Raw genomic sequence first — 26,796 nt, 5'->3', positions numbered from 1 at the left:
TTTTTGGGACTTATAATTTATTCTTCAATAATTGAGCAAATGAAAGTTGTGGCAAGGAAACAAAGAATGGACACAAACAGTCTGAAGAAAGTTTACTTAATAGGGAAGCTCAATGCAACAGTTATAAATCTGATTACAATTACAGATTTTTCTGACTTCTGCTTTTCTACAGTTGCATGAAGGTCAGTATTTATACAGCTATTTTTAAAGCCCACACTCAGTGGGTTCTCATTTGTGTGTCTGCGGTGGCAAGCTGAGTAATAGTTGATGTATTTTGTATTTGAAGACAACTGGAGAACTCAGTCGTAACAGACCTAGTTAAATTTTCTAATATCTGATTTATTTTTTTTCCCCTGTACACAGAGTTGGCAACTCACTCCTTCTAATTCAGACTTTATCCTATCGTTATTAAAAAGCTTTATAAATTAGTTGTTTTAAGTGGTACTTGGTGTGAAACCCTTGTAATGTAAAATCTTTAATGCTGCATTACAGGTTATTTGGCATGTTCATATCCTTCAACTCAAGGCTCTCTACTATAGCAGGTCTCACGAGTAAGCCATGATAACTTTTCTGACGAGTTCAGCTCTGACAAAGGAGCTTAATAAGCTGATTGGGTTGGGGTTTTTTTAACAGGGTTTTCAAAACATAAAATTGAAAGCTCAGATTATTATTTATACATTTTTATTAGCACTATTTTGCGGTCAAAAACACTGAATATGTGTATAATTTATTTAAAATGTAGATATCGGCCTTATTACTTTTTTAAAAAATTATTGTTTTTAGATTCCAAAGACAGTACATTGTCCAATAACTGAGTTCCGTCACGTGCAGTGTTGGGGAAACCTGTAGTCAGCTGAGAATGAAGAAGTAACTTGGGTAAGTGACGAAACGTTTCTCCCATTGGAAACGCTACGTCCAGATGAACAGAATCAACCTTTTGGGATTTGCTTACCTGGATGATTAAGCAAACATTAAGACATTACATTATAGAAGTACAACTCGACGTCCTGTATGACACGCTCGGACCTCATTTTGGGAACCATATCAACACCGTCACACACTCCCAGTGTTGACTCTGCTCCATTCATTTCACTCTCCTCTGACTGAAAGGCAGACGGAGCTCTAGCGGTCAGACTCGCCACCACCAGCTCTGCATCCTCCGTCCTCGGAGTCAAACAGTCGGGCCGTGAGTTGCTCCGACGTTACTTTGTTTCTCCACATTTGGGTGTTTTTGCAGCTTGTGCTGGCGTGTGCGGCTTCGAGCATGCAAAGCAAGCGCAGTTACCGAAACAAGGAATCGGGGGCAACATGGACAAATCGGCAACTTATACTTTACAAATGCACTTTATATTTATTCATCTTTAGTCTGGAACTGAAGAAGAGCGTAACGGGTGAGCATAAAACAGCTCTTGCTTGATTTCATTCATGTAAAGTCGAGAAAAAGCAGGAAGGCAGTAACCATATTGTGCATGCATTTGTTTTGGTAAAGACTTCCACGCGGAAAATACATTAAAAGCTTCGCATTGTGGCTTTAGTGCTTTGGTATGCCACGAACCAAAAAGGCCAAGCAGTGAGTGGAACCAGATGTGGAGAAAAACTGGGGGAGGAGGAAAGAGGCTACAGGCTTAGTGTCTGTATAGTGATTCTTATTTATGCGTAAAGTTCATCAGAAAACACAAAGAAAGGCACCTTTTTGAGAGGCCTGTTTGATCTATTTTGGTAACGGATGGGAATCTTTAGACTGCTTTGTAAAATCGACTTGGAGAGACGCTTCATTTGGCACCCTGCGGGCAGATGTGACCTTTGCATCCTGTTACAGGCTGCAATTAACACATTCAGTCCGGCCCTACATAACTGTTAGGTCTGCACATCACCTAAAAACCCACATATTCTCCAAAGATTAGAAAAGAGGTAGATAACATCATTGTTTGCTTTTAAACGCCTGGCTTTAAATCAGATTTGCTTAATTTCTCTCAATTTCATGCTTGTCATCTAAAAGTTTGTCAGACTTACTAGGCTTAACCTGTCAGTGACTATTTTGCTTCATTTTGTATGAATGATTAAATACTGTGTACAAGCAGCTACCACAAAGAAATTCAATAAGTTAGGCAATGCATTCTGACCAATCTTCATTTAATATTTTCCATGTGATTAAATTGCTTCTTATGCTGTTTAACACTTTGACGTTTGAGGATGTCAGTCTGCACACCAATCCATGACAAAATGTGAAATAGGCCTGAAAAAGCCTTTTGTGTGTGCGTTTGTGTTTTTCTTTTCCCTTTGAATTTGTGATCAATATAGTTCAATATGCAGTATATTTTGTGTTGAGGAACACAAAAGAACTTCAGAACATGAGTCAGTATATTGAAGGTCGTGGTTAGTTCATGAACTGGATTATGCCATATAAATATCCTTTTTTGTTAGTTTTGAACTGACTTGCACCTCTCTGCCATTGTCAAGGTTTTTTAGACCAAATGGATGAGATGTGAAAAGATTATGATAGTTTACTGATTTTAAAAGATGACATGCTGCCTCCTGATGTCCTGCTTTGTGGGTGATTTTGCAATTCATAGCCACCGGATTTACCCCCAAAATATCTTTGGTCTAAAATAGGCCAGCATTTTGTAATTGTTTTAAATCTTTCATTGGATGTTGTTTGATTTTTAGTAGATGCTCAAACAAATGATGGGTTTAAAAGGGATTAAGATATGTTTGGGTTTTGTTTTGTTTTTTGTTTGTTTTTGTTCTTTTTATATAAGTGGCAGAAAATAGCATGGCATGCCATTTCAGAATAAGTTTCACATCCATTTTCAGTATTGATGTAACATCCTCCAGCGCTAAGCTCTCACGCCAAGCTTCCATTAAATTTATTTTAAAAATGTTTTATACAAGTCTCACAGTTAACAGCAGAAATAGAGCCGGCTTGTTTCTCACTTGATTTAACAGCTAAACCTACACTGTGATAAACTGTTATCACCATTACAAGTGTGGGAGTGATGGAAAGTTTCAATGGGGTGCACTTTTTCTCACTCTGGGTTCTAAATTTGATCTGCACTTTCCCAGAGGTTCCTGTTCGCTCTGTTTCAGAGTGTGGCTGCAAAATGCAAATAGACTCTTTTCTCCAAACCCCTTCTCCTCAGATGAGGTAAAAGCCCATCCACAGTCAGGGTTGCTTCAAACGCCAGACCACCATAAAACGCCAATGAAGCAAAAGCAGCCAGCTGGAATTTCCTGTCTGTTTGTTGGTTGTCATTTTATCACACTGACCAGTTAAAGATCTGCTTTTTTTGTTTTATCTCATACATCTGTCAAAATAAGGTTATTTGGGGAAAAGACTTTGACTCATACAGTGATTTAGATCTTAGAGATAACTTTAAAAATACAAATGACGGGGAAATGAACAATCCACCTGGTTTTAATTGTCAGGCAGAAACAATCATTCACATTCAAAATAGTGTAATGTTGAGAAATTTGTTGAACAATGTTTTGAGCCAAGACTTGCTACTGACTTGTTGCCCGTATCTCTAAGTATTATTCTCTAGTCTGTTCCAACAGATGACTGCATTCAAGAATCTGAGGTTCTGGGAATATCTGGCTTTCCTGGCATTTGTTGCTAGTTGTTCTTGGCCATGTGTTTCAGCCTGTGTCTTCGGTAGGAAACCATTTTCGGCTTTGAAAAAGGGGGTGACAGGGCAAAGAAAAGGATGAGATCACAGCAGGAGAGTTGTTGTGGCTTAGCTTTCACAGGGCTCAATGACTTAAAGTTAATCTGGAATTCTGCACTCTCTCTGATTGCCCGGGAGTTTTTCTCACATCAAACATTCAGTCGTGTCGCCTCCAGGCTGGAATTAAAACTGCGAGTCTGCTTCTTGATGTCTGGAACTTCAGCTTCAGGTTGTCTAATGGTTCAAAAGCTTATGAGAGGAGAGTCTCATCCTGTCACTGTATTAATGTTAACCATATATTCACACACTGAAATTCATTCAGTGCAGTGTAATCCAGATGTTGACTGGCACGGTACTGTGTGAAACTCTTCCCACGGGCACTCTTCTGCTTAAAGCACTTCATTATTATTATTAATATTATTATTATTATTATTATCATTATTATTATTATCATTATTATTATTATTATTATTATATAACTCCTATTGTTAAAGGCTCAGAATAGCATCAAAGTGATTTACTTCAGTTTATCCCTCAGCCTGTTAACAAGTCAGCACTGTGTAACTTGAGCTACTCAAGTGTTCACACAACTTTTTATTTACAGTGAGACATGTAACTAAATCCTGAAAAAGACTGGAGCATAACCTCTTTGAGGCACACATCACTCTGTAATTGGAAAGCAGGAATGATTTACCGTTTAGAGCTGAGAACAAGTCAATGATAGAACATTTTATATGAGCTGGAAAGAATTCTTAGTGAGTCATTTTTAAGCAAAAATCCCTGCATTTTACTGGTTTTACTCCAGAAATGTCTCTGTTTGGTAGATTTCTAACTTCTAGGCAAAGCAGCACAGTTAAAAAAACAGAATCAGAAGATTAAATAAGTTAGAAGCTGCTAATTATAAAATTAAATGCTTTGGTTTGTGGCTGAAGGAAATACCGAAGAGACAGAAGACACTGGTCACAGAAAAGTCAGAAGTATATTTACGTTTGCCAGGCAGTGCAATAATAGAGTGAGTAGAAATACAGACACATGGAAAGATAGTTTTGCCTCAGAAGCATTCAGAATGTTTTTTTTTTTAACTTGGACGATGAAGTATAAGCTCCCACTTGCTTTTACCCTGAAAAGAAGTAAAAGCAAATGGCTTTTGTGCCCCATTCAGGCAAATTACTCCCTCTGATCTAATTCTTCTCATGATTAGAAAAGTGAGCTCGTAGTAAATAAGCCTATTGTCTCGCTGTTGCTGTATGAGTGGTTGCTATAACTTAAGAGCAGGTTGGCCTCATATCTGATGACATTGTACTTCAAACTGAACTGCTCTGCCACTGAGCTTTGGCCATTTTTTTTGCAATCAGAGCGTATATTGCTTTTGAGAAACACAGCCACAGAGGCTGAGAGCCTGTAGAAGGGCGTGTTGACTCCTTCAGATTATAGGGATGTGTTTTTTATGGCACTCATTATGAGTCTTCATTGTTTCGCCATCCATAAAATCAGAACGGGAGGTTTGTAGTGTTTTAGCTGAGCAATGGTTTGTCTAAGGTATCTATATAGAAAGAAAAATCTGAACCCTTGACCCCTTGACAGTGAATTAGTGATGACTTTTGACTTGAACTATTCTGAGTTGTCCCAATAAGGATTATTTTTCAGATAGTCCCTGTAATTGATTTGAGTCTCAGTAAACTCTGAGAATCAATAGATGAATGGATTCATTATTAGTGGTAGGACATGGTGGCCCGACACCTTTCTTTGACACTTCATGTTGCCATTACCACAGTGCCCAGGGATTTTTCCATTTCTTACCCTTCTTCCTGGTCTCTTTCAGGAGCCTGCTGAGTAGGAATGCTGAGGGTCTCGCTTTTGTCCCTCAATCGCTAAACCCAGAACCACAGAGAACATATTTCTGTTTATTTTGGAAATATTTGTTCTGAAATACTTTTAATTTTAGGTCAGTTTTATGCTTCTGACTTGCCTGTTTTTGTCTGTTTTTTGCCTTCACCACGACACACAGCAGTGCCTTGACTGTCCTGATTTCTTGGTTTGTTCTAAAAAAGAAAAGAAAAGAAAAGGCAGACTTAAAATAAACCACAAACATTTTCTGAAACAGGGTGCTGGGTTTTGTTACAGAAAATCTTTGTCATTGAAGCTTGCATCCAACCACACAGGATGTGTTCTTTTTTAAATAGCTTTAGTTTTATGGTAATGTTTTATTTTACTTGGGGTAATGGTAATATGTGAATACTGTAAGGCTCTGTGCAGCAACACCAGTCTGCAGGCATCTGCAGCTTCTCAGAGAATCATTATAAAAGGGCCATAATACCAATATAGACATCAGAGCTGAGAAATCTGAACAATATGAGAACTCCATGTTAAAGCGTGGGAATGGCGTAAATTCTTGAAACCTGAAGGATGGAGAAATGATTCAACCTCTATCACTAGCCTTGAATTAAAGACATTCACAGCCATTTTTTAACAGTTTATAGCAGGTCATTTTTGCAATTCCCCCCTGCCTAAGACTCTAATATAACTTTTATGAAGGATTTTAGGGTCACTTTAGGATTATTAGCAAATTAATTCCACTGCAGTGTGTCACACTTGGACATCAGAGTCCACAACTTCCACTAGTTCTACACTAGATATTGATCCTGCCTCTGACCTCTGCTGCTCCAGCAGTTGCTAACAAGATATTGTTTTTATCAAAAGCTAGATTGAGTGCTAATGTTGTTTCTATCTCTCTCTTTGCGCAGCGCCTGCCAAGTCTGATGATTTTGCTTTCTACCTTGAGGGCCAGGGCAAGTGCCTGGGGGTGCAGGATCGCTCCCTTGCCCTGTCAGCCGCTTGTGAGGAACCCAACCAGCGCTGGAAATGGGTGACTCGGAGGCGGCTGTTCAATTTGGGCTCCTCCTTGTGCCTGGGTGTGATCGCTAATAACAGCAGCTTGAAGTTGGATAAATTTCCTTTAGGAGTATACACCTGTGATCGCGAACCCCCCAAAGTACGCTGGAGCTGGAACTGTGGCCAAGTGCTGGACAACTTCAACAGCTATCCTCTATCAGATCTACCCTGGAATCTGACAGTAGGCCGTTCCAAATGGACTCTACATGATGGGCTGCAAGATCTGTGCTCCAAAACAAATCAGGGTAGGTGTAATTGTTATCAGTTCAAATTTGCAGTATTTATCTAATTGGTAGATAGTCTTTATCTGTGTTTGTGCCAATACATCTGTCACTCTGAAATAACTTTGTTTTTAAAACTAGCATTCCGATAAGCAAAAATTTAAATAGAATTAATGAAAGATTAAAAAACAATTGAAAACACACACGAGCCAGTTCTTTTGAATTAATTAGTCATATAATGTTTTCTGATTTTTATAAAAGCCACAAATAGTTAATTAATTTAACACGCATATACTAATTAATTTCTAGTTGGTTGAGCCTCTTTTGCCTAAATGACCTAAAGCAAATGATTCCAGTAGCTCAGTTCTGTGAAATAATCAGGAGGAATTCTAAATCATTCATCCTTCAGCTCAACTTAAGAATGCCTGGTGGGAACTGTTCTCCTCGGGTTATTCTACTGTATTTTTGTATTGGATTATGTGCTGAGGAGCTCCTCCAGAAGACAGTTTCTTTGTGTTTTTATGAGTATTTTTTGTTGTTATTCTGATTTTTAGGGTATTTATCCTCCTGCATTACACAACTTCTCCTGAGTTTCGGCAGTCTCCAGAAATGTTGTTAAAATGCTATGAAAATAATGAAACCCTTGGTGAAAATCAAAAATTCTTAATTGTAAGTCTTCTTATATCTGATATGTTCATTTCAGAGTGTTTTTAAAGTAGCTCTAATATTCATGTTATAAGCCAATGCATGCCATATATTTACTCCAAACTGCAGTAAGCTGTTAACGTTCAAATAATTTATTCCTTTTGCACAATAACAATAAAATGGTTTATTATCTAATAAGATTGTTCAAAGGCAGCTTAGATCAAGATTTAGTTTGGGGGTTCACAAATGTTGAAGACTGAGTGATGTTTTAGGAATCCAGCATGATTAAGAGACACACTGAGAAAAACATACTCACACTAAAGAGTGTGTTTATGATGTGTCTGTGCCAAGAATGCTGTATTATGTTGGTATTCTGTGTTAGTATTAGTCTACTTTGATTGCTGGAAATGAAGAGTATAAATTGAAGAGGAATGCACAGTTGGCACCCTTCTGCACGGCTGCGTCATAGCATGACATAAGCTGTGGATGAATTAAATGTTGCAAAGGTGCATTCTTTCCTACGGCCTTTGCAAAATCCCATAAAATGTTACAAAGGGCTGCAACTGCAACAGGCAGCACTTTGAGAAACCCTTAAAATCACAAGTTCGCTTCTTCTTGCTCTCGCATAGAGATGAATATATATTTCAAAATCATGTAAGCTTCACAAAAATACAATATGAAATCAGAGATATTATCCTTTAAAAATGTAGATTGGATTGAATGTTTGTAATTATAGACTCACCTGTATGACTACATAACATCATATGAGGTCATTGTATGATCACACTGAGTGAGGTCATCATTCTCTGCGTGTTTTCTGCGTCTGTGTGGCAGATAGACTTACTGCTGTGGATGCCACAGCTGTATCCGATCAAATGGATTTTAAAACATGTTGCTTTTAGGGAATGCTAGAGGACTGGCTGCCAGCCGGAAATCCAAGGAAAAACATTGTGTGTTGTGTGTGTAAACTCCGGTAAACACACACAAGTTGTTCTTGACCTAAAGTATATTTGTATTTCGTATATTTAGTTTTCTATCTAGATTAAATCTGACCATTGTGGTTGGTACCCAAGCCCCATTTCCACTTTAAGTTCCATTCTTACCATTATCAAATGTCACAGTTGTTCTTTGACAAAATTTTGCAGCTAGAGTCGGTCAGCCATATAAATCTGTAGTTAACATGCTGTGCTCAGCTGCAGTTAACACAAAAAAGAAAAGTCGCCCTTTTATATTTTTCTCCCCTTTTCTTGTTTTGTGGCATGCAAACTGGGAGGATTGACATTTTTAACTTTCAAGTGGCAATCTTTACAACTTCCTTTATGAAGTCTGCTTGCGCATGGAGAGGAATGCCTCTGATATTAGTCAGCCGAGCATCGGCTCCTCTGCAGCCAAAGAGCCGGTCAATGCTAAAGGCAGAGAAGAAAGTCAGGGAGGGAGCTTCAGAAATCTTTCCTCTCTCATTTAACATGTCTGCCTCACTTTCCATTGGCGTGACTTGTTTTGGTAGCACCGCAGATCCAGCCTCTCCCTCTCACACTCCCTCGCTTTCACCCTGTTTTTCACACTGTACTATACTTGTGGAATGTGGAGACTAAAATGGCGAGTTTAGGATGAAAAAAAAAGTAGAAATCAGACATAATTTCTTGTTAATGTATAATTTACGATTTTGCTTTGGAATATAATTAGTTGGGGCTAATCGTTTCTAATATCATAGGAATTTCTGAACTCTTTTTGCTTGATGTTCATGATAAAAGACTCTTGGCTTTCTGGAAACCCCGCCTGTTTACTCTTCCTTCCGCTGACCACTATTTGACTTTACTGTCTTGACTGTAAGCTCATCCTCTGTTTTTTACCCTGAGTTTGATTATAAAAGCTGCTGAGAAAACATATAAAGTATTTGAGTTCAGAAAAGTTCACAAGCATAGCTCCAGAAGAAAACAAACACAGACTTTCTCTGCTGCTCCATGCAGGATTTTAAAGTCTCTCTTGTGTTTACTCTGCAGAGATCTATACAATTCAGGGGAACTCTAATGGTCGCCCCTGCTACCTGCCCTTCCTTTATGATGGCCAGTGGTTCCACACTTGTACCAGCACTGGCCGTGAAGATGGCCATCTTTGGTGTGCCACCACCTATGACTATGGCAAAGACGAGCTTTGGGGATTCTGTCCTGTCAAGAGTAAGTTATAGTCTTATATGTTGATGTTACAAGATACTGTAGTCTTACATTTATATTTCTCAGTCCTCAACATTAAAGTGATTCTTTCACTTTCCTCTAATTTTTTTGTTAATTTCTTTGCCCTGTCAGGTAATGGCTGTGAAACTTTCTGGGATACTGACCCGGTCACAGACAGCTGTTACCAGTTTAACTTCCAGGCAACCCTATCATGGAGCGAGGCTCGGATCAGTTGCCGGCAGCAGGGGGCAGACCTGCTAAGCATCACCAAGCTGCATGAGCAGACCTACATTAATGGTAATGTGCAGAGGTTCACTGCTGTTTGAAATATGCTTTATTCTTGATTCTTTAATGCAATTATATAAAGTGAAACCCTATCTTTACAGTTCTATGCCATTACATTTTTATGCTGTGATTCACAACATAACAATTGATCACAGTGGAAAAGTAAAATCTATTAGAATTTGGGTTTTCTGGGAGATTCTGGGTGTTTCTTGCACTTCTGTTAGATGTGCTTTCACCTTCTCAACTCCACAATCAGTGACTATAAAAACCTTACAGTTCTGGTGACATGTGATAGATTGGCCACTTGTCCAGGGTGTACCCCATTTTTCGCCCAGGGACAGCTAGGATTGGTTCCAACCCAACTGAGACATTTTACTGGATATGTTGATGGATGGATGGATGGATGGATGGATGGATGGAAGGATGGATGGACAAAAACAGGCTTTGCTTTGTATAGTGACCATAAAAATAAAAGCAATATGCAGATGTGCCTGGTGTGATCCCACTGGACTCAGTACCTCAGGCTGTGTAACATATTGGCAAACAGAATATTTGGTTTGCAGATTCACTCTGCCAACAGGAATATTGAATTTTGGGGGTGATGTGACTGTCCTGCCAATATTAGGCTACACTTAGACTGTTGTTACATAACTATTGTGTAATCTGCCTGGTGCAGTGGTGATTGTTAAAGTCACAGCTAATCTGACAGAGTTGAGTAACTTTTTACTTTCACATAGCAAAACCATTTTCATTTATCTTTTTACTTATTTTAAGAAGATGTTGTTGTTGTTTAGGTTTACTCACTGGTTACAGTGCTGCTTTGTGGATTGGCCTCAATGACCTGGACATCAGTGGAGGCTGGCAGTGGGCCGACTCCTCACCACTCAAGTATCTCAACTGGGAGCAAGGTTGGCCTGTAAAAACAGTTCAAGCTTTTCTGTCTTTTTAAAGCTTGAAGTGTCTGTGATCTTTCTTTTTTTGAATGTTTATTTCCTGCAGATGGCTGAGAAAAAATGCATGCTTGTTTTTAGTTCAGTTCTCAGTTCAAACACCTGCTTGGCAGCTCTCTGGTGCAACCACAGTATTTGAGCCTGAGAGTATTTTGGGATTGACACCCTGGAAATCAGTGATTTTCTGAAGAGTTTGTCTCTCTTACTCATCTTCAGAACAGCCAAATCACGCTGAAGAGAAGAACTGTGCTGTAATAAGAACTGAGTCATCAGGTCGTTGGCAAAACCGCGATTGTTCAGTTGCTCTTCCGTATGTCTGCAAGAAAAGACCCAACGCCACCCTTGACCCCTTCACCACTGGTTCGTTTTTTTATGTTTCTTAATGCAAACAGTAATACCACACTGAAAAAGTCCAACTTTGATGGGTTTTATCTCTCTGGTTACACAGATTCGTGGGCAGATGATGAGAAATATGAGTGTGATGTGGGCTGGCAGGCCTTCCAGGCTGGTTGCTATAAGCTTACTTCAGAGAAAACTGACTGGAATACAGCTCAGAAAACGTGCCAGAAAATGGAGGCCAACCTGGTTAGCATCCACACTCTACCTGAGCTGGAGTTCATCATACGTGACCTGAAGAAAGGTGTGTTTCTTAGTGGGGTTTTTTTTGTTGTTGTTGTTTTTTATAGTACTGTACTATTTCCTCTCAAAGTCAAAAATGAATCAAAGTTAATGTTTTTCTTGATGTTACCACACTTTTGTTCATCAAATGTTTCTCAAATAGGTTTCAGCTTTAACTGGACATCTATGTAATGCAGATTCCTAGTGCCTCTGCAGCAGACTTCCTACAAATAACCAAGTTGAGGGAATAAAACCTTTGTTTTCAGGCATAATGTAGACACAGGATTTTTGCCCAATAAGGAGAGTTTACATAACTGATGTTAAAGCCCAGTAGATTCACAAAAAAATCCTCAAAATTTAACCGAAATGTCTGAAATTTTATGTTTTGTTTTAAACACATGGGAGAGAACATGCTAGTATTTTAGCAGTGATTATGGTGTGAATTTTAAAAGAGAATTTCATTTTAAAAGCTTGATTATTTACTCTAATATACCATGTTAAAAATAAAGTAAATAGATAGAAAACAAATACTGTTTTACAATTTCCCTGCTGTGAATCCAGTGAATCTTTAAAATGTCTTATATGATGAAAAACTTTAAAATTCTGCTTATAATGCAGTTATATATTAATATCATTGGATATAATAATTTACTCAGCAAAATTGAGCAGTTTTAGACAAATTTAGAGAGGCAAGGCTGAGATGGTTTGGACATGTGCAGAGTCGATATGTTGAGCAGAGGATGCTGAATAATGCTGCACACAGGAGGAAAACACGAAGACAGCAGAGAAGGTTCATGAGTGCAGTGAAGGTGGACATCCAGAGGGTTGGTGTAACAGAACAGAGTGCTAGGAATAGTGTGAGTTGGAGGCAGATCCCTGTGGTGACCCCTAATGGGAGCAGCGAAAAGAAGATCAAGTTAGTGTTTTTTGTTTTACTGCCATGTGCTGAAAACTTTTAAGTTTGGAGCTATTAAAAAGAAAGCAGTTGAAGCCTTTATGAAACAGTCATGTTGCTGCAGAACAGTAATCCTCTTTTAAGACATTCTGCACATCATAAATCTGCATCACAGTTTTGAACGTTAACAAATGTGGCAGTGGTGATACAGCATACACTGCTGAAACCAGTACTGTTAGATTTCATTGCTTGAAAAGTTCTAAAATTGTCCTTAACTTGATTTTAAAAAGATTGCAGCAACCCTCTATATGCCTCCAATCTTCATGATTAAATAAAGAGGAAACCAGACAGTTCTCTCCTTCCTTCTCACATTCTTTCCTGAGCTTGAAAACAGCACACAAAGTGTGGAATCATATTTTTAGTCATGAAACCGCTCCAACGAATTACCAGACCTAATGGAAAATGTCACAGTTGGAACTTAAGCCTATTTCTTTTGTCCATAATCATCTTTTTAACCCAACAGTCTGTTTTTTGTTTTAGACACTGAGCAATTGTGGGTAGGGCTCCATGACACTGACATGCAAATGGACTTCCAATGGACTGATCACACTCCTGTTATCTTCACCTACTGGCATCCCTTTGAACCCAATAACTTCCGCAACACCCAGGAAGATTGCGTCTCCATGTGGGGACCTGTGAGTGATCCCTTCTGCACCCTCACATTAACCAGGGGGCCATAAGAATGCCACAGTAACAGACCCTGACTATCAGCCAGACTCCGTTTGTATATATTTACCAGCTGTTTTCTCTCTTTCTGTTTGTGTCTTGCCAATGATGTGCAGGAGGGCCGCTGGGATGACAGCCCTTGTAATCTGACCCTGCCCTCCATCTGCAAAAAACCAGGAACAAAGAGTGATGGGAAGCCACAGCACCAACAGTGTAAAAAGGTATAACTCCTTTCTTCTCTCTATACTTAATTTTCTCCTTGACATTTACTGTTTATGCTTTAGATTACTGGTAATTGTTTCATTCCTACTGTAGACACAGACTTTTTTCTTTCTATATTTCCCTCTCTTTTACCATAAATAATGTATTCAGAGCTATTCAGCATAGAATTCTAGCTGTTGACAGGATAATTATTATTCTGAATATTTCACCCATTCCTTCACCTTTGGCCTCTTTTGCATGTGCTCCGCTCAATCTCTCACTCTTCAACTCCACTCCACTGCCCCCAGACTGTAACTGGAATATAAATCATAATTTAACTTGGAAAGTAACAAGGTGCACCACAGAGACTGAGTCCTGCGCACATAAACTATTCTCTCGGACAAAAAAAACTCTAAATAAATTAAAATAATTGTGTTTCTTTGTTTCAACATGTGTGTACAGCAAATACAAAAAAAAGATGTGGCATCTGTGCATCTGTCCCTGATTATACAGCTCATACTTCTCTCCACACAAGACTTTACACCACTTGTACCTGACCATCGCTGGAAGCATTCACTGTGCACGTACTACATTTACGGGCCTTTTGATTAATGTTTCACACAGCGGATCACTGTAGCGAGAAGAGAAATTACAGCTCATATCTGTGCATCTTTATGCCCTTCAGCAGTGTTTTCAGCTATATATTTTTCCCAAGTACTGATTTATGATGTAAATGATCTCAAGTTGAGGGTCGTGTTGCTTCTCAGCTGTTACATTCAGCAAAGCTCTGCATATGGACGGACCATTTGTTTGGTGTAATGAATCCTTGCCTCCCTGTCCCTGGGGACCGAGGCATCATGGGTGGTAATGTGACAGGGGTCATTTGGCATGGCCTGTGCTGCAGGGTCTTGCAGCCGTGCGGTTTGTCTCGAGCAGATGAGCTCACTTCATGCAACATGTGAAACAACAATGACAGAAAGCCCACTGACTGCTTCAGCAATATTGTGCTGCTTGATCCTGAAGCCATTTACCCCATCTAGTGCTGGGTTCATTTTTCAGAAAATGTAATGGATACTGCTGTGCTGTTGTTTCACCTACTCACTGAAGCCGTAACTTTCTGTGATAGCTGTTGTTTTTCTGCTTTTTTGGCTTCTAGTTGTACTATTTTAATTATCTGGATAATTCACTTGCTTCAAGACAGTGACTTTAATAACTTAAAGAAGTCCAGTCACCTTCCTTTCCAGCTCCTAAGACTACAATGACCTGTTTGACTGAGAACCCACACAGACACTTGCTTCATGTGTAAATAATCAGGGAGGAAATACATCAGATTTGATGCCACAGGCAGGATGGGTAATACAACTGGAACTGCTTATGGTCCTTCAACCAGGCTGTGTTGAAAGGAGGTCCTAAAATAATTGAAAACTGAACTTGGTGTTTCCCCACTTCCCCACATGTCCTTCCTGCACTCAAAAAATCTGTTGTTGGATGAACACAATTTAATCATGGCACCTTTTTCCACGTGATTTAACCAAGTACTATAACAGATTTCTGACCATGTCAAAGCAACACATTTGGGATTTGGTGGTTTAATGTAATCAGATTATGTTGGATCAACGTAGTATACTTGCATTGACTTGAAGTATGTAGAGTGAAATTTGTTTTAATTCATTCTACACAGGTTAAAAACTTTAGGAAAATGCAATGAAATCTTGTTGTTTGAACAACTACTATGTTAATCAAGGCAATTACTGCTAGTCATGCTTAATGAACCAATATGGGGGTTGATGATTTCATAGAGACAAACAACCATTTGCACATTCATTCGTAATTTAGAATCACCAATTAACCCAACTCTAATTACACACTGCAAACCAGCCAGATTGTGGATTTGAACCCAGGTCCTTCTTGCTGTGAGGCAACACCACTAACCATCATGCCACCAAGCTGTCAATCCAGGCTTACCAAAACTAGGAAAGCTATGATTACAAGGCTTGATGAAGAATTTTCTGTATGTTTTTGTCATTGACAGGTTAAACCACAATAAATAGCGATAGCATACACATGGTGTGGGTGTAGTTGTCTGCCTCTTAAAACTCCAGCGTTTTTCCTGCAGTTTGACATCTAATGTGATCTTGTGAACTTCATGAGTCCAGGCAACTAACCACTCTTACTAGATTGTATCATGTCATCTCAACAAGAACAAATTAAGTTGCTGAATTTCATGCAGATGCTACATGATTTAATTACGTTCGCCATAGAAAAATGCAATTATTTAGTTCAAATTATAAGCTTGAATCTTGTACATGTAACAACCACCCAATTTCATTTTTTGAGTGTGTATGGAATTACAGCAAACTGCAAAATGAAAAGGTGTCTTTACAATGTGATCCCAGACACTTTTTCATGTCACATAGCTCCCTCAGGCCTGTGAGATGGACTTAAGAACCGACCTCTGATGGCCAAGTGTGTCTGAGCTCACATTTGATCTGGATTGTTTCAACTCAGTACATTCATAGTTAGCTAACTGCCTCAACAATAGTGCTTACTATTTCAGTCATCTGTGTCTTTCACCTTTAGAGAGCCACCGTTCCTCATACTAATATACTCAAACTAACAGATTTTCCTGCAAGCCATACATTAGCAAGCTAAAAATATTACCCCCCCCCCCCCCCCCCAAAGCTTCCCTCAGCTGCTTTAAAAAAGCTTCGGCTTGTTTTTCAGCTGTCAAGCCCACATCATTATTGTTTTAACTTACTTTCACTGCTACCATAGTGCTTTTTTCTAGAAAGAAAAATGCTCGGAAAAGCAACTTCATGCTAGCTTCTCAGTATAAAAGACACACATTAAGGAACTTGTTAAAGAAATGAAGGGAAGGCAAGTTATAGTTGTTGTTGGGGTTTTTTTCTTAGCTATATATGTGCTTTGTTACAGCATCAAAGGGACTTATCCCAATGTGCTCCATTGTTTGTGTCCATGTTTTGTGTGAGTAAGTGTGCTGGGAATAGTGTACTTCCATCTACAGAACATCAGCATACCATTTGTTGTCAAATGATGGATGGCATATGGGTGATTGTTTATGCTTCTATATAATTTACATATAAAAACACTGCAGACTAGCAGAAATAAATCATTTATGTAGCGTTCTGGAAATTTAACATCAGTCAGCACGGGTTGTTTAATGTTTTGAATGCAACACAAGCAAAGGGTGGTTAGCAAAGGGTTTTGGGGAGGTGTAAGTTTCAGGAAATAATGCTTCTCAAGCAGCTGAAACCTTTGGGGTTTCTGCCTAGATGGCAAATGTGGTTGTGCAAAAGGCCTAGGGTTGGGTTTATTCACACAGTGCTGTATATAACCTGTCTCTCTCTATCGTTCTCATGCAAAATCTCACCCCTTCTACATGTTGGCTGCACTCTGTGTCTGTACATGACCACAGCTACAGTACATGAGGTGGCAGGAGGGACTGAGTCCAGGAAAAGGTTTTTTTTCTTTCTGCAAATGGAAAATTATCAGCTTTCTGTTTTTACATACACTAATTTGTGTTTTGTGAAAAATATCATTCAAATGCTTTGCATGGAAACATACTATATGCTGTATTTTTCCTACAAAAAAGTACAGCGTGGTGGGTCTTGCATGATTTTACATAGTTCGTCTAACTCTTTCTGGTGAAACACAATGAATTTAAACTGCATAACTCAGTGGTCATGATTCTGAGAGAAAACATTTTCCAAAAATAAGTATGATTGTCTCCGTGTGTGCTTTGATGCACTTTGACGTTCACACTTTAAACTAGAAAATTTGAAGAGTTGCCCAACCTTTGTAGATGCTTGCTTTCTTTGACTGGTATATTTATTTTGTAAGGCTTTGGTTTTTTTGGTTTTATAAGTCTCCACATCCTGTTAAATTCCTCTCCTTTCTTCTTAGGGCTGGAAGTGGCACAGTCCTGCTTGTTACTGGGTGGGAGAAGAAATGCTCACCTTTGATGGAGCCAGAAAGTTCTGCGAGGACCAAGGAGCTACACTTATTACTATCACTAACAGGTAAATACTGCACTGACAGGGAAGCGATTTTACCCTGCACCGATTAAAAGTCAGTCCTAGTTCCCTAAAACACCTCGTCGCTTTTAAAGGTTTGAGCAAGCCTTCGCCAGCAGCCTGGTGTTCGGGCGCTCTGGAGATTCCTTTTGGATTGGTCTTCGTAACAAGGGAAATCACGGTGCTTTCCAGTGGATTACCAATGATGAAGTGTCCTACACCCACTGGAATCGAGACCAGCCAGGTGGGTCACACTTCAGATTTAAATTAGCAGAATGGCATGTACAGTATGACCTGATATTGTACTGCTGGTAACTGTACTGTTGTTACAACAATTGCAGAGCAACTTTAAATCAGTTATTATTGATATACTGTAAACCACTGACGATTTTAAACAATCTTCAAAAAAAATCCTTTAGCACCATACATCCACTGAACAAGTTTTTGCCAGTAAATAAGTGCTGAGTTTTTCTTCTCTGATAATATACAAGTAAATATAATATAATGGAATCCATCTGCTAGCTGGGGCTCTTTCTGCGGGGAGTTTCCATGGATTATTTTGTATTTGCTTGGGTTATCTCCAAGTGCTCCGGCTTCCTCCAACAGTCCAAAGACATGCATGCAAGGTTAATTGGTTATTCTACAGTTACAGTACGTGTGACCGTTAGCATGAAAGGTTGTCTGTCTCTCTGTGATAGCATTGCTACAGACTGTCCAGGATGTGCTTGCCTTTGATAGTTGGGATAGGGCTGTATTATCACTAAACTACTTACATTAGCCAATTAGTTTAAGGATTTAACTGATTAATTATCTCTGCTTTATTTTTTTCATATATTTGCTATATTATTTTTAAATTGTTATATTGGGGGGGGGGGGGGTCTTGTTTTGTTATAATAATAATAAGAATAAAATACAGCTGTGTTCAGAAATTTACATACACTCCTCACAGTCATGAATGTTATGCCAATTTGGGCCTTTTTATGTTTTTGTTTTTTGTTTTTTTACAATTCTTTTTCCAGGTGATTGAAAAAACAAGAATTGGTTGTACAGTTTGGTTTTATTTTTATTTGTGTCCAATTCTTGTTTCTTAAGGTAATTAAATACGTATGCTGTACAATCATTCCACCCTGGAGTTTTTGTATGGAGAATTACCTGTTTGATTGACTACAATTAACAGAAAAGAGAAAACAAAATGAAAAGAGGAACATGCAAAAGTTTCTTGTTTTCTTTTTTGTTGCTAGCTGCATTATGCTTACATAATAGCAGGTCATTTACAATAGCCCCTAAAATAAAAGTAGGTTAGTGAAGTCTCTTAATCAAAATGAATTCTGTTTCAGAGCCAATTTGTGATTTAATGTGCAAAGAAGAAAACAGATTGGTCCCAGGTGTTTTATTCTTTTGCCAAAATACAGATTTAGAACAACATTTAGAGGCATTTACTTCTTAGGCAGTCTTGATTAACAGACAATCTGCGTGTCTTGGAAAATAATCAGCAGCAGTTGCAATTAGCCTGAAGGGTGCTTTTGTGCTACTTTTAATTTAATGTTTTAAAATTGGACTACTTCTTGGGAAACTTTTAACAACCATCAGAGCAGCAGAGAAGGAAATTCTGTCAGTAAAATATTGACCATTGTGGAGTTTAGATCTACAATGGAAACAATTTCTAAATCAAACAGATGCACACTTGTCACTAATGGATGTAAAGATGTAAACTGTCTGAACTTTACTCAGTTTAAAACAGATGCTTGTGCTCTTTGAAGCGTTCTCTGCACTTTTCCTTTGCACAGTATATGCCTGCACCATAGTTCTGCCTGACATTTCTTCCTGATTAAAAGAGAGCTTGAAATTTCTATGTGCAGCATTCTATCACTTCCCATCAGCAAATATGTCATCCTTATGGATGAACCATAAGGGAGGTGAGTAATAGAGCAACAAGTTATTTTAATGCGTGTTGTCTGTACTGAGAAAGGTTAAATACAAGATTCAACAGCCATAATTGCCCAATGAGTAATGCATAATCACATTTTTCCCTTTAGATCATTTCCACACATTTCCACAGTGCAGCCTCTTTTCCTCTCCACTCACCTACGTATCGCCCCTGTATCTATTTCAGCCAACATTAGTAGCGGCTGTGTTTCTATGGCGACGGACACAGAAGCAGGTCTGTGGGATGTGAGGGAGTGTGCATCATCAAAGGCCAAATTCATCTGCCGTCAGAACCAGAACACGTCTGTGAGCCCCGAGCTCCCCGTCCCTCAGCCCACCCCGAGCCTCAGCGGGTCCTGTCCCAGCGACTGGAAGAGCAACAGCAACCTACGCTACTGTTACAAGGTTCAAAATTAAAGTGTTATTAGAAAAGAAAAGAAAATAATTATACTTCTTTTATAACAAAGTGGTGTGGTGCTCAGACTTGTGCAGGTATGGAGTTAGTTATATCTTGGTGCCAGATGGCATCTATGGGTGGCATCTGCCAATGACTGGTGAATTTTTTGCAGCAGACCCTCCCATTGGTTCTAAATTGGGTTGCACAATTTTGTGTTGCCATGCTGGCACCAGGTTTTCTTTTCTTTTTCTTTTGCGTTTCAGTAGAAAGAAATGAATTTTTACTTATGGAAATTTTAATCTGCCACTTGTAACAGAAATAATTCTTTCAGCAATCAACAAGATTTGAAGAACAGAATTAATTAAACTGAATGACATCTTCATCATCTCTGTTCAGGTGTTTCATTTCTCCCAGCTGGAACAGAAGTTAACTTGGATGCGGGCTCATAATTTCTGCAGGAAACATGGAGCCAACCTGCTGAGTATCAGTGGCCCTGAGGAGGAGCAGTTTGTTTTGCAGATCCTACATGAGGCTTTTGGGTGTGTGTGGATTGTTGTTTAGATGATATGCCACATTGACAATGGCATGGATAGTGGTGGTGAGGCTGATGGCGATGATGTGTCCCCACAGGGAGTCAGAGGAACATGAGCAGCACTGGTTCTGGATTGGACTGAATCGCAGGAACCCCATGGACAATGGAAGCTGGAAGTGGAGTGATGGACTAGCTGTGAGTCATGATAACAAGCAGCCTACATGTCGAGTGATGAAAAATACTTCAAATGCAATCTGTTTAATCCTTGCTTGTGTCTCAGTTAACATACCAGAACTTTGGTCGGTACTACTACAACATACGGCAGTGTGCTGCGGCAGACTTGGGTAGTATGACTTGGCTGGCCATGCACTGTGACTCTGAGTTAGACTGGATCTGCAAGATCCCTAGAGGTAAAACAGCCGTGGACTTTAAGCATAAATCGTGTGTTGGATCAATACATATTGTCAAAACATATACTTGTTGGTCGTCACAACTTTTGTCTTGTATTTTTAGGTAGTGTTGAGAAGGTACCAGAAATCACTGAAGGTCTGTCTTATTTTCATAGCTTTCTTTTTATCACCTTTGTTTTTATTTTAAAACCTTCCTTCTACATGTCAACGTTTGTTGATGTTTTTTAATTTCCTGGCTCCATTCAGGCACCAGTTCACCTGAATGGATTGGCTTCCGGGAGGCTGAGTATAAGTTTTTTGACCACCGTAGCACCTGGGACCAAGCCCAGAGGATTTGCTCCTGGTTTGATTCCTCATTGGCCTCGGTTCACTCAGCAGAGGAGCAGACATTCCTGGCCAACACTTTACGCAAGGTATGGTGCTCGTCATCATTTACAGGAACTAATTTAGTCCAAAAATTGAAATTAATTGCCATTGTCTTGGCAAGCAAGTAAAGTCCAGCTTCATCATTACAGAATCTAACCATTACACTATATATAACTACAGTTATTTATATAATTAGACATTTACAGTGATACTGTGGTATAAATCTGTAGTACTCTTTTTTTTCTATAAACAGACCTCTTATGCCTAGACACACTTTTTCACAGTTTGTGTCCCACCTTCAGATGTCTAAGGTGGAAGGTGACCTCTGGTGGCTGGGACTTCACACCTATGAAAATGACGGCCGCTTCCGATGGTCTGATCACTCGGTGTTAAATTATGTGGCCTGGGCCCTTGGCAGGCCGCTCCCAATCAGCAGAGATCGGAAATGCATCTGCATGTCAGCCAACAAAGGTAAGAGCAGCTGGAAAGAGATATAGTGAGAAGCTCATTTAAATCCAGAGTATTTCCATTAGCGTGTCTTTCTCAAACCCAAACAGAGGACTGGGCTGATCAAAAGTGCCACTCTGACCTGCCTTACATCTGTAAGAGAGTGAATGTCACAGGGACCGCTCCTCCAACTCCACCATCCCCTCATCCACCATCAGGGTGTCGTGATGGATGGTCTTCCTTTCAGCATAAGGTAGAGCTAAAAGTGTAACAGCATAACGCATTATGGTCATTTGTACGAATGATGACTCAAATGAATTTTGCATGCAGCCAGTAAAGTACAAGAACTACAATAACAACAGAGCACATGCTGTATTTCAGGCATCCTTATGCAACTTGACTACAGTAAAACAGCGATATTGTCTGCTTGTGTAGTGTTTCAGAGTATTTGATCAGTCAAACCGAGTCACATGGTCCGCAGCCAAGCTCAACTGTGAGAGTCAGGGAGGTGTCCTGGCAGTGATATCCAATCATTTGCAGCAAGGTAATTAAAGGAGAATACAAATGGCATACAGTCAAAACCTGGGGGTGGACGAGGTGTGTCATCAGACTGTCGTGCAACTTATTCTCTTCCTCACAGCTTTTGTCACCACTTTGCTGAAGAACGCCAGCGCTGAACTTTGGGTGGGTTTGACTTCAGACTCTAAAGCAAATTTCAAATGGGCCAAAGCTGGCCTGCTCAGCTACACAAATTGGGCACCTGGCGAGCCTCTCGACAACAGCGGACCACACCAGAACAAGACGCCGGTACTCACATTACTTTTTATGTCATGGCTTTGTCATCAGTCTGTTCCTCTTCTAAATATTTCACTGTCACCCTTCAGGGAAACTGTGTGGTGATGTATCATGAAAACTTGCAGAAGAAAACAGGCATGTGGGCTTCTCGAGCATGTGAGATGGAAAGTCATGGCTTCATCTGTCAAAGACAACAAGGTCTGATAATCACTTATTACTATGACAGTGTAATTAAGAAGTGCTATAATAAGAATTACATATGTTAGTTAACTATCATATCTGACTTCAGAACAAGGTCTCCCTCCGGCTCCGGCCCTCATTCCTGCCTCCCTGTCTAAGCCCGTGGAGCTGGGGGGAGTGACGTATCGAGTAGTGAAAAAACGCCTGGATTGGACTGGTGCTCTGCACCTCTGTGAATCTTTGAATGGGACTCTTGCCAGGGTGAAGGATCCGTTCCAGCAAGGTTACCTCACACTGCTTATAAACAGCTTGCACCAGCCAGCCTGGATTGGGCTTTACAACTATGGAGTAAGCCGATTATAATTAAAAATACAAATATCAGTTGAAAAGCTTTTTATCAGTGTGAGAGAAACTGCAGTGAAATAATTTTTTATTTTCTGGTTCAGGGAAGGAGCTTTACCTGGCTGAATAATGAAGATGTCACATATTCAAACTGGAATGATGGAGAGCCTAGTCTGATGGCTGGATGTGGTCACATGACCACCACAGGGCAATGGACTGTGACTCCCTGTGATTCGAGACTAGATGCTGCTATCTGTCAAATGAGTGGTATGTGTGTATCAACAACCAAATATAAGACTGCATTAAAAAAGAATGCTAATAACAATTTAGTAGGACTGAATATTCTTTGACAACATTTTGACTTACATTCAAATGTTTTGTTTTTGCCAGATGAGCCTGTGATTCATCAGTGGATCTACCCTGGCATGTGCCCCCAGTCTCTGGGAGAGTGGGCTTGGGTCCCTTTCAGAAACCACTGTTACGCCTTCAATTTGCAGCTGCTTAGACTGCAGGATGATGCACATAGATCCTGCAAAAAAAGTATGGAAGCATCTCAGAAACCACACGTCTCCACTAGCTTTATTGTACAGCTTGTACAGCTTATAACACTAAATTGAAAACCAATTAAATACAAAAGCCCTGTCCTTGTCCACGGCAAACATGATTGACAAAATACATCAATAATACTAAATTTAGCAACGTTGTCATTCAGCCTGGGGCAGAACTGTTCTGTCTCCCTAGTAATCAATTCAGTTTGGTTCCATCTCTGTTTCTTTCTTTTTTGTCTCTTCTAGTCGGAGCAGAACTTCTCTCTATCATGGATGAGACAGAGAATGGATTTGTATGGGAGCACATCCAGAGTTATGCAGAACAGGCACATGGAGCTTGGCTGGGTGTCAGCGTGAAAGGTCCAACATTATTGCCTCAGCCTGTCTCTTCTATGTCGCTCTATAGCAGCAGATTTAAAATCCATGCTGACAGACTTGTGGAAGGGAAATGCTTGCAGTTTATCTTTTGTGATTCAGTTTATTTAGTATAATTACTAAATGCAAGCGAGTCTCCTTATTCCAGAAAAGTTCATTTACTATCTTATTATTAGAGTAATTTGATAATTTATATGAAGTGCTACAAAACATATTTGGTGAGATGGTGAGAAGATCGAATTTTTAAGCAGAGTGTGTTTTTCTTTTATGCAAAACTAAAGACAAAGTCCTTGAAAACTGCACTCTGAATATGTTTATGCTCATGCTCCTACCACAGGTAGAGGTCTAGTGTGGTCTGAGGGCACAGAGATGCTGTATACCAACTGGGAGGGACATGATGTCGTTTCTTCTGTGCTCTCCATCAACTCCTGCTTCTGGATCCAGAGCAACACTGGTCGGTGGAAGCCGGGCTCCTGTAGAAATCGCACACACGGAGTCATCTGCAAACGGCCTCGCAGTAAGCACAAAGAAGTTAATTGAACTGTCATGTTAAGCAGCATTTGCCAGTCATTATTATGTTTCTTAGTAATTTGCTAAGGGAAATGCCTAAATTATGATGCAGATTCTTAGCACACTACTGACTGTTCAATATTCCATCCGCAGGTGCTGAAATCTTAACTTCAGACGGTAAGTTTTGTTCACAACTGCTAAGTTATTCAGCTCATTTGAAGCCAGAATTGTGTGCGCTTATCCAGATTTCCATCTCTCCTTCTCAATCTCTACCCAGTAGATAGTCACCGCCTGCCCACGCTGATTGTTGTTATGGTAGCGGGCCTGGTGCTTGTGGTGCTGATTGTTGGCGTGATCTACTTCTACCGACACCGAACTGTTGGATCGCGGGGCTCTTATGAAGGGGCCCGCTACAGCCGCACCAACTCCAACAGTGCAGAACAGGCCGAGAAGAATATCTTGGTGTCTGACATGGAGTTGAATGAGCAGCCAGAGTAGCCCGAGCCGCCCTGGACTGACGGACCAACCCGGGACTGAACCCGACCTGACACAGTAGAGGCTGATTTCAAAGTGCTGAATACACGTTGTGGCATGTATCTGTTTTTGCTGCCACTTTTGAAACCAAAAAAACCGAGAAAAAAACAAAACAATAAAAGATTTTTAAAGTGCTGAAAGGCTGTGTGGAGCGCAGCAGATGTTTATTTTTTAAATTGAAACCCTGTCTTCAAAATCCCGTTTTGCCAAAATCTAACAGTTTAAGTGATTTTTCCCTTCACAAATCAGATACCTCCATCTGCACAGCTCTTTCCTAAAAAGAATTCAAGAAGGCCATAATGGATCAGATGGGAATAATTTGTCCCAGCTGGAAATATTCACCATAAAACCAGTTTTATGCAAAAACTCTTTGCTGCCTTCCCTGGTGCCAAAGTCAGGTTTTTTCTCACATTGTATATTTTCTTCCTATTTTGATTGACAAAAGAAAATTGCACAGCTACGGATCAGTTTCAACAACATTTTTCTGTCATCTGAATATCTGCAGTCTTGTTCGGGATCAAAGTCATTTTTCTGATTTGCTTTTTGGTTTTTTTTTCTTTCATTTTTTTGCCACGTCAGTATTAACCTGAACTTGAACTTGTTTTTTGTTGGTTCTTGTGTAAATGTGTCTTTCCCACTGACTTTTCAGTATCTGTGCAGCTGCAGAGAAGTGTAACTCATAATGCATGTGTGGTTTTGTGAGCCTGCCTCCCTCCTCTTTCCTGATGTGACACGTCGGCACCAGCTGTCAGGCGAGCAGAGGAGGAGGAAGAAGTCTAAATGTGAATGTGTGGAAGGTGAAAGGGACCAGTGACCTCAAACCGTCTGAGGGCATACACTATAATTGTGCACATAAGTAGAAGTTTGTATTGAAAGCTGGTCTTTAAATAGACTGCATTGTCTTTTTGTTGGTATAGCAGGTCTGAAGGTTGTCATCAAATGATCAGACTTTGAGCTTCCATGACTTTATGATCTACATTTCCGCACTTTCTTCCATTGTCTTGATCTGATTCGGTCTTACTTGTTGCCACTTGCCTTTAGTCATTCTCCTTAAGGCTCAGTAACTGCTCCCAACTTGTTTGTTTTGGCTTCTCACACTGCCATCTGGAGCTGATTCAGCATTTTTAAGGGCAGCAGTTTCTTTGTATGCAAAGCAGTTGTAATTTGATATTTTCCTGATTAATCATTTTAATGACCCTTTATTCACTTTTCCCATTCTATGTTATATCTGTCTGTCTCTTCTCTTTTTGTCTTTTTAATGATGCTGGTTTGACTTATATAAAACCCTTAAAAGACATTTGGACGCATACCCCCCTTTTATGGAATGCTGGCCACTTAAACGTCGAATTCTCCTGCAACAGAAAACATCGTTCATGTGAATGACACAGTTGCAAATATGAGAGCCAAAAAAAAATGTCTAAAAACCAAATTCAGTCGTTTTAAGTTTTCACATTTGCCTCATCAAATATTTTCCTTGCCTTTTGAGTGCATTTCTGTCTTCCTGTTTAGAGGAATGCTTTGGAGCCATTTCAGTCTGAGGCTTTTGGTGTTTCACTGAAGCTGTTATGGAAAAAAAAAAAAGAAAAAGAAAAAAATCACAGCCCTTTTTGCTCTGTGAGTCGGACTAAGATTGAGGGGGAAGGGAGAAGGATAGGGAGTAAGTAGAAGTGTGTGTTTTAGTGTGTGCGCAGTTTCCAGCTGTGGAATGTTGAGTCGGCAAGAAGAGCTCAGTGGCACGTCTGGAACCAATCAGCAAAGGAGGGCTTTGGGACATGAAGGTCAGAAAAAAAACGGGAAAAAAAATAAGTAAAGAAAAGGGGGAAAGGAGGAGGAGTGTAAGGAGGAGCTAGAGATGAAGGTAGAGAAAAAGGAATGTTAAAGGTGCAGGGGTTTAGTCCGGGCGTGCTCTGTCCTCTGCTGGTGGATTGCTGTAAAGGTTTGCCTTTATGCGCAGTAGATGTGAACCTACTGAGGTGATGATGTAAAAGTGAGATAAGCATCGGTGTGATCCCCAGTGTGTGTGATGCAGGTTGGCTCATGTCCCTGTGAAGATACCTGAAGCACCTGATAATTTGTAAGTTTTTGTGTCATTTTTATATGAAATGAATAAAAGTCTATGTTCTGAAAA

The 26,796-nt window shown here is 39.8% G+C and overlaps 1 protein-coding gene across 3 annotated transcripts; it reads left to right on the top strand.

Moving 5' to 3' along the window:
- The first annotated feature begins 950 nt into the window (after window positions 1-950).
- Window positions 951-26,796, top strand: mrc2 (mannose receptor, C-type 2). 3 transcript variants are annotated; one of them, XM_080906203.1, is made up of 29 exons: window positions 951-1,391; window positions 6,410-6,802; window positions 9,427-9,600; window positions 9,730-9,894; window positions 10,677-10,790; window positions 11,049-11,192; window positions 11,281-11,472; window positions 12,886-13,040; window positions 13,188-13,292; window positions 17,197-17,312; window positions 17,402-17,550; window positions 19,420-19,637; window positions 20,026-20,168; window positions 20,260-20,356; window positions 20,442-20,571; window positions 20,675-20,707; window positions 20,818-20,984; window positions 21,222-21,408; window positions 21,495-21,637; window positions 21,820-21,928; window positions 22,025-22,191; window positions 22,269-22,377; window positions 22,469-22,707; window positions 22,806-22,968; window positions 23,092-23,241; window positions 23,496-23,609; window positions 23,962-24,141; window positions 24,288-24,311; window positions 24,412-26,796. In XM_080906203.1, exons 1-29 carry the CDS (start codon window positions 1,265-1,267, stop codon window positions 24,630-24,632), a joined length of 4,428 nt encoding a protein of 1,475 aa, XP_080762329.1. In that variant the 5' UTR covers window positions 951-1,264; the 3' UTR covers window positions 24,633-26,796. The 3 variants fall into 3 exon arrangements, with proteins under 3 accessions (XP_080762329.1, XP_080762331.1, XP_080762330.1); XM_080906205.1 differs by having other exon boundaries at window positions 956-1,391; window positions 21,240-21,408; XM_080906204.1 differs by having other exon boundaries at window positions 956-1,391; window positions 24,415-26,796.

The sequence above is a fragment of the Rhamphochromis sp. 'chilingali' genome, assembly GCF_963969265.1.
Source record: "Rhamphochromis sp. 'chilingali' genome assembly, chromosome: 15".
In the NCBI taxonomy this organism is placed as follows: Eukaryota; Metazoa; Chordata; class Actinopteri; order Cichliformes; family Cichlidae; genus Rhamphochromis; species Rhamphochromis sp. 'chilingali'.
This window is presented reverse-complemented; position numbering and strand designations above follow the sequence as displayed.

Coding starts and splice junctions, on each gene's coding strand:
- mrc2 (XM_080906203.1), top strand. CDS start 1,265: ATGCAAAGCAAGCGCAGTTACCGAAACAAGGAATCGGGGGCAACATGG. Junction 21,409..21,494: donor CTGCATGTCAGCCAACAAAG/GTAAGAGCAGCT, acceptor AAACCCAAACAG/AGGACTGGGCTGATCAAAAG. Junction 22,378..22,468: donor CATCTGTCAAAGACAACAAG/GTCTGATAATCA, acceptor ATCTGACTTCAG/AACAAGGTCTCCCTCCGGCT.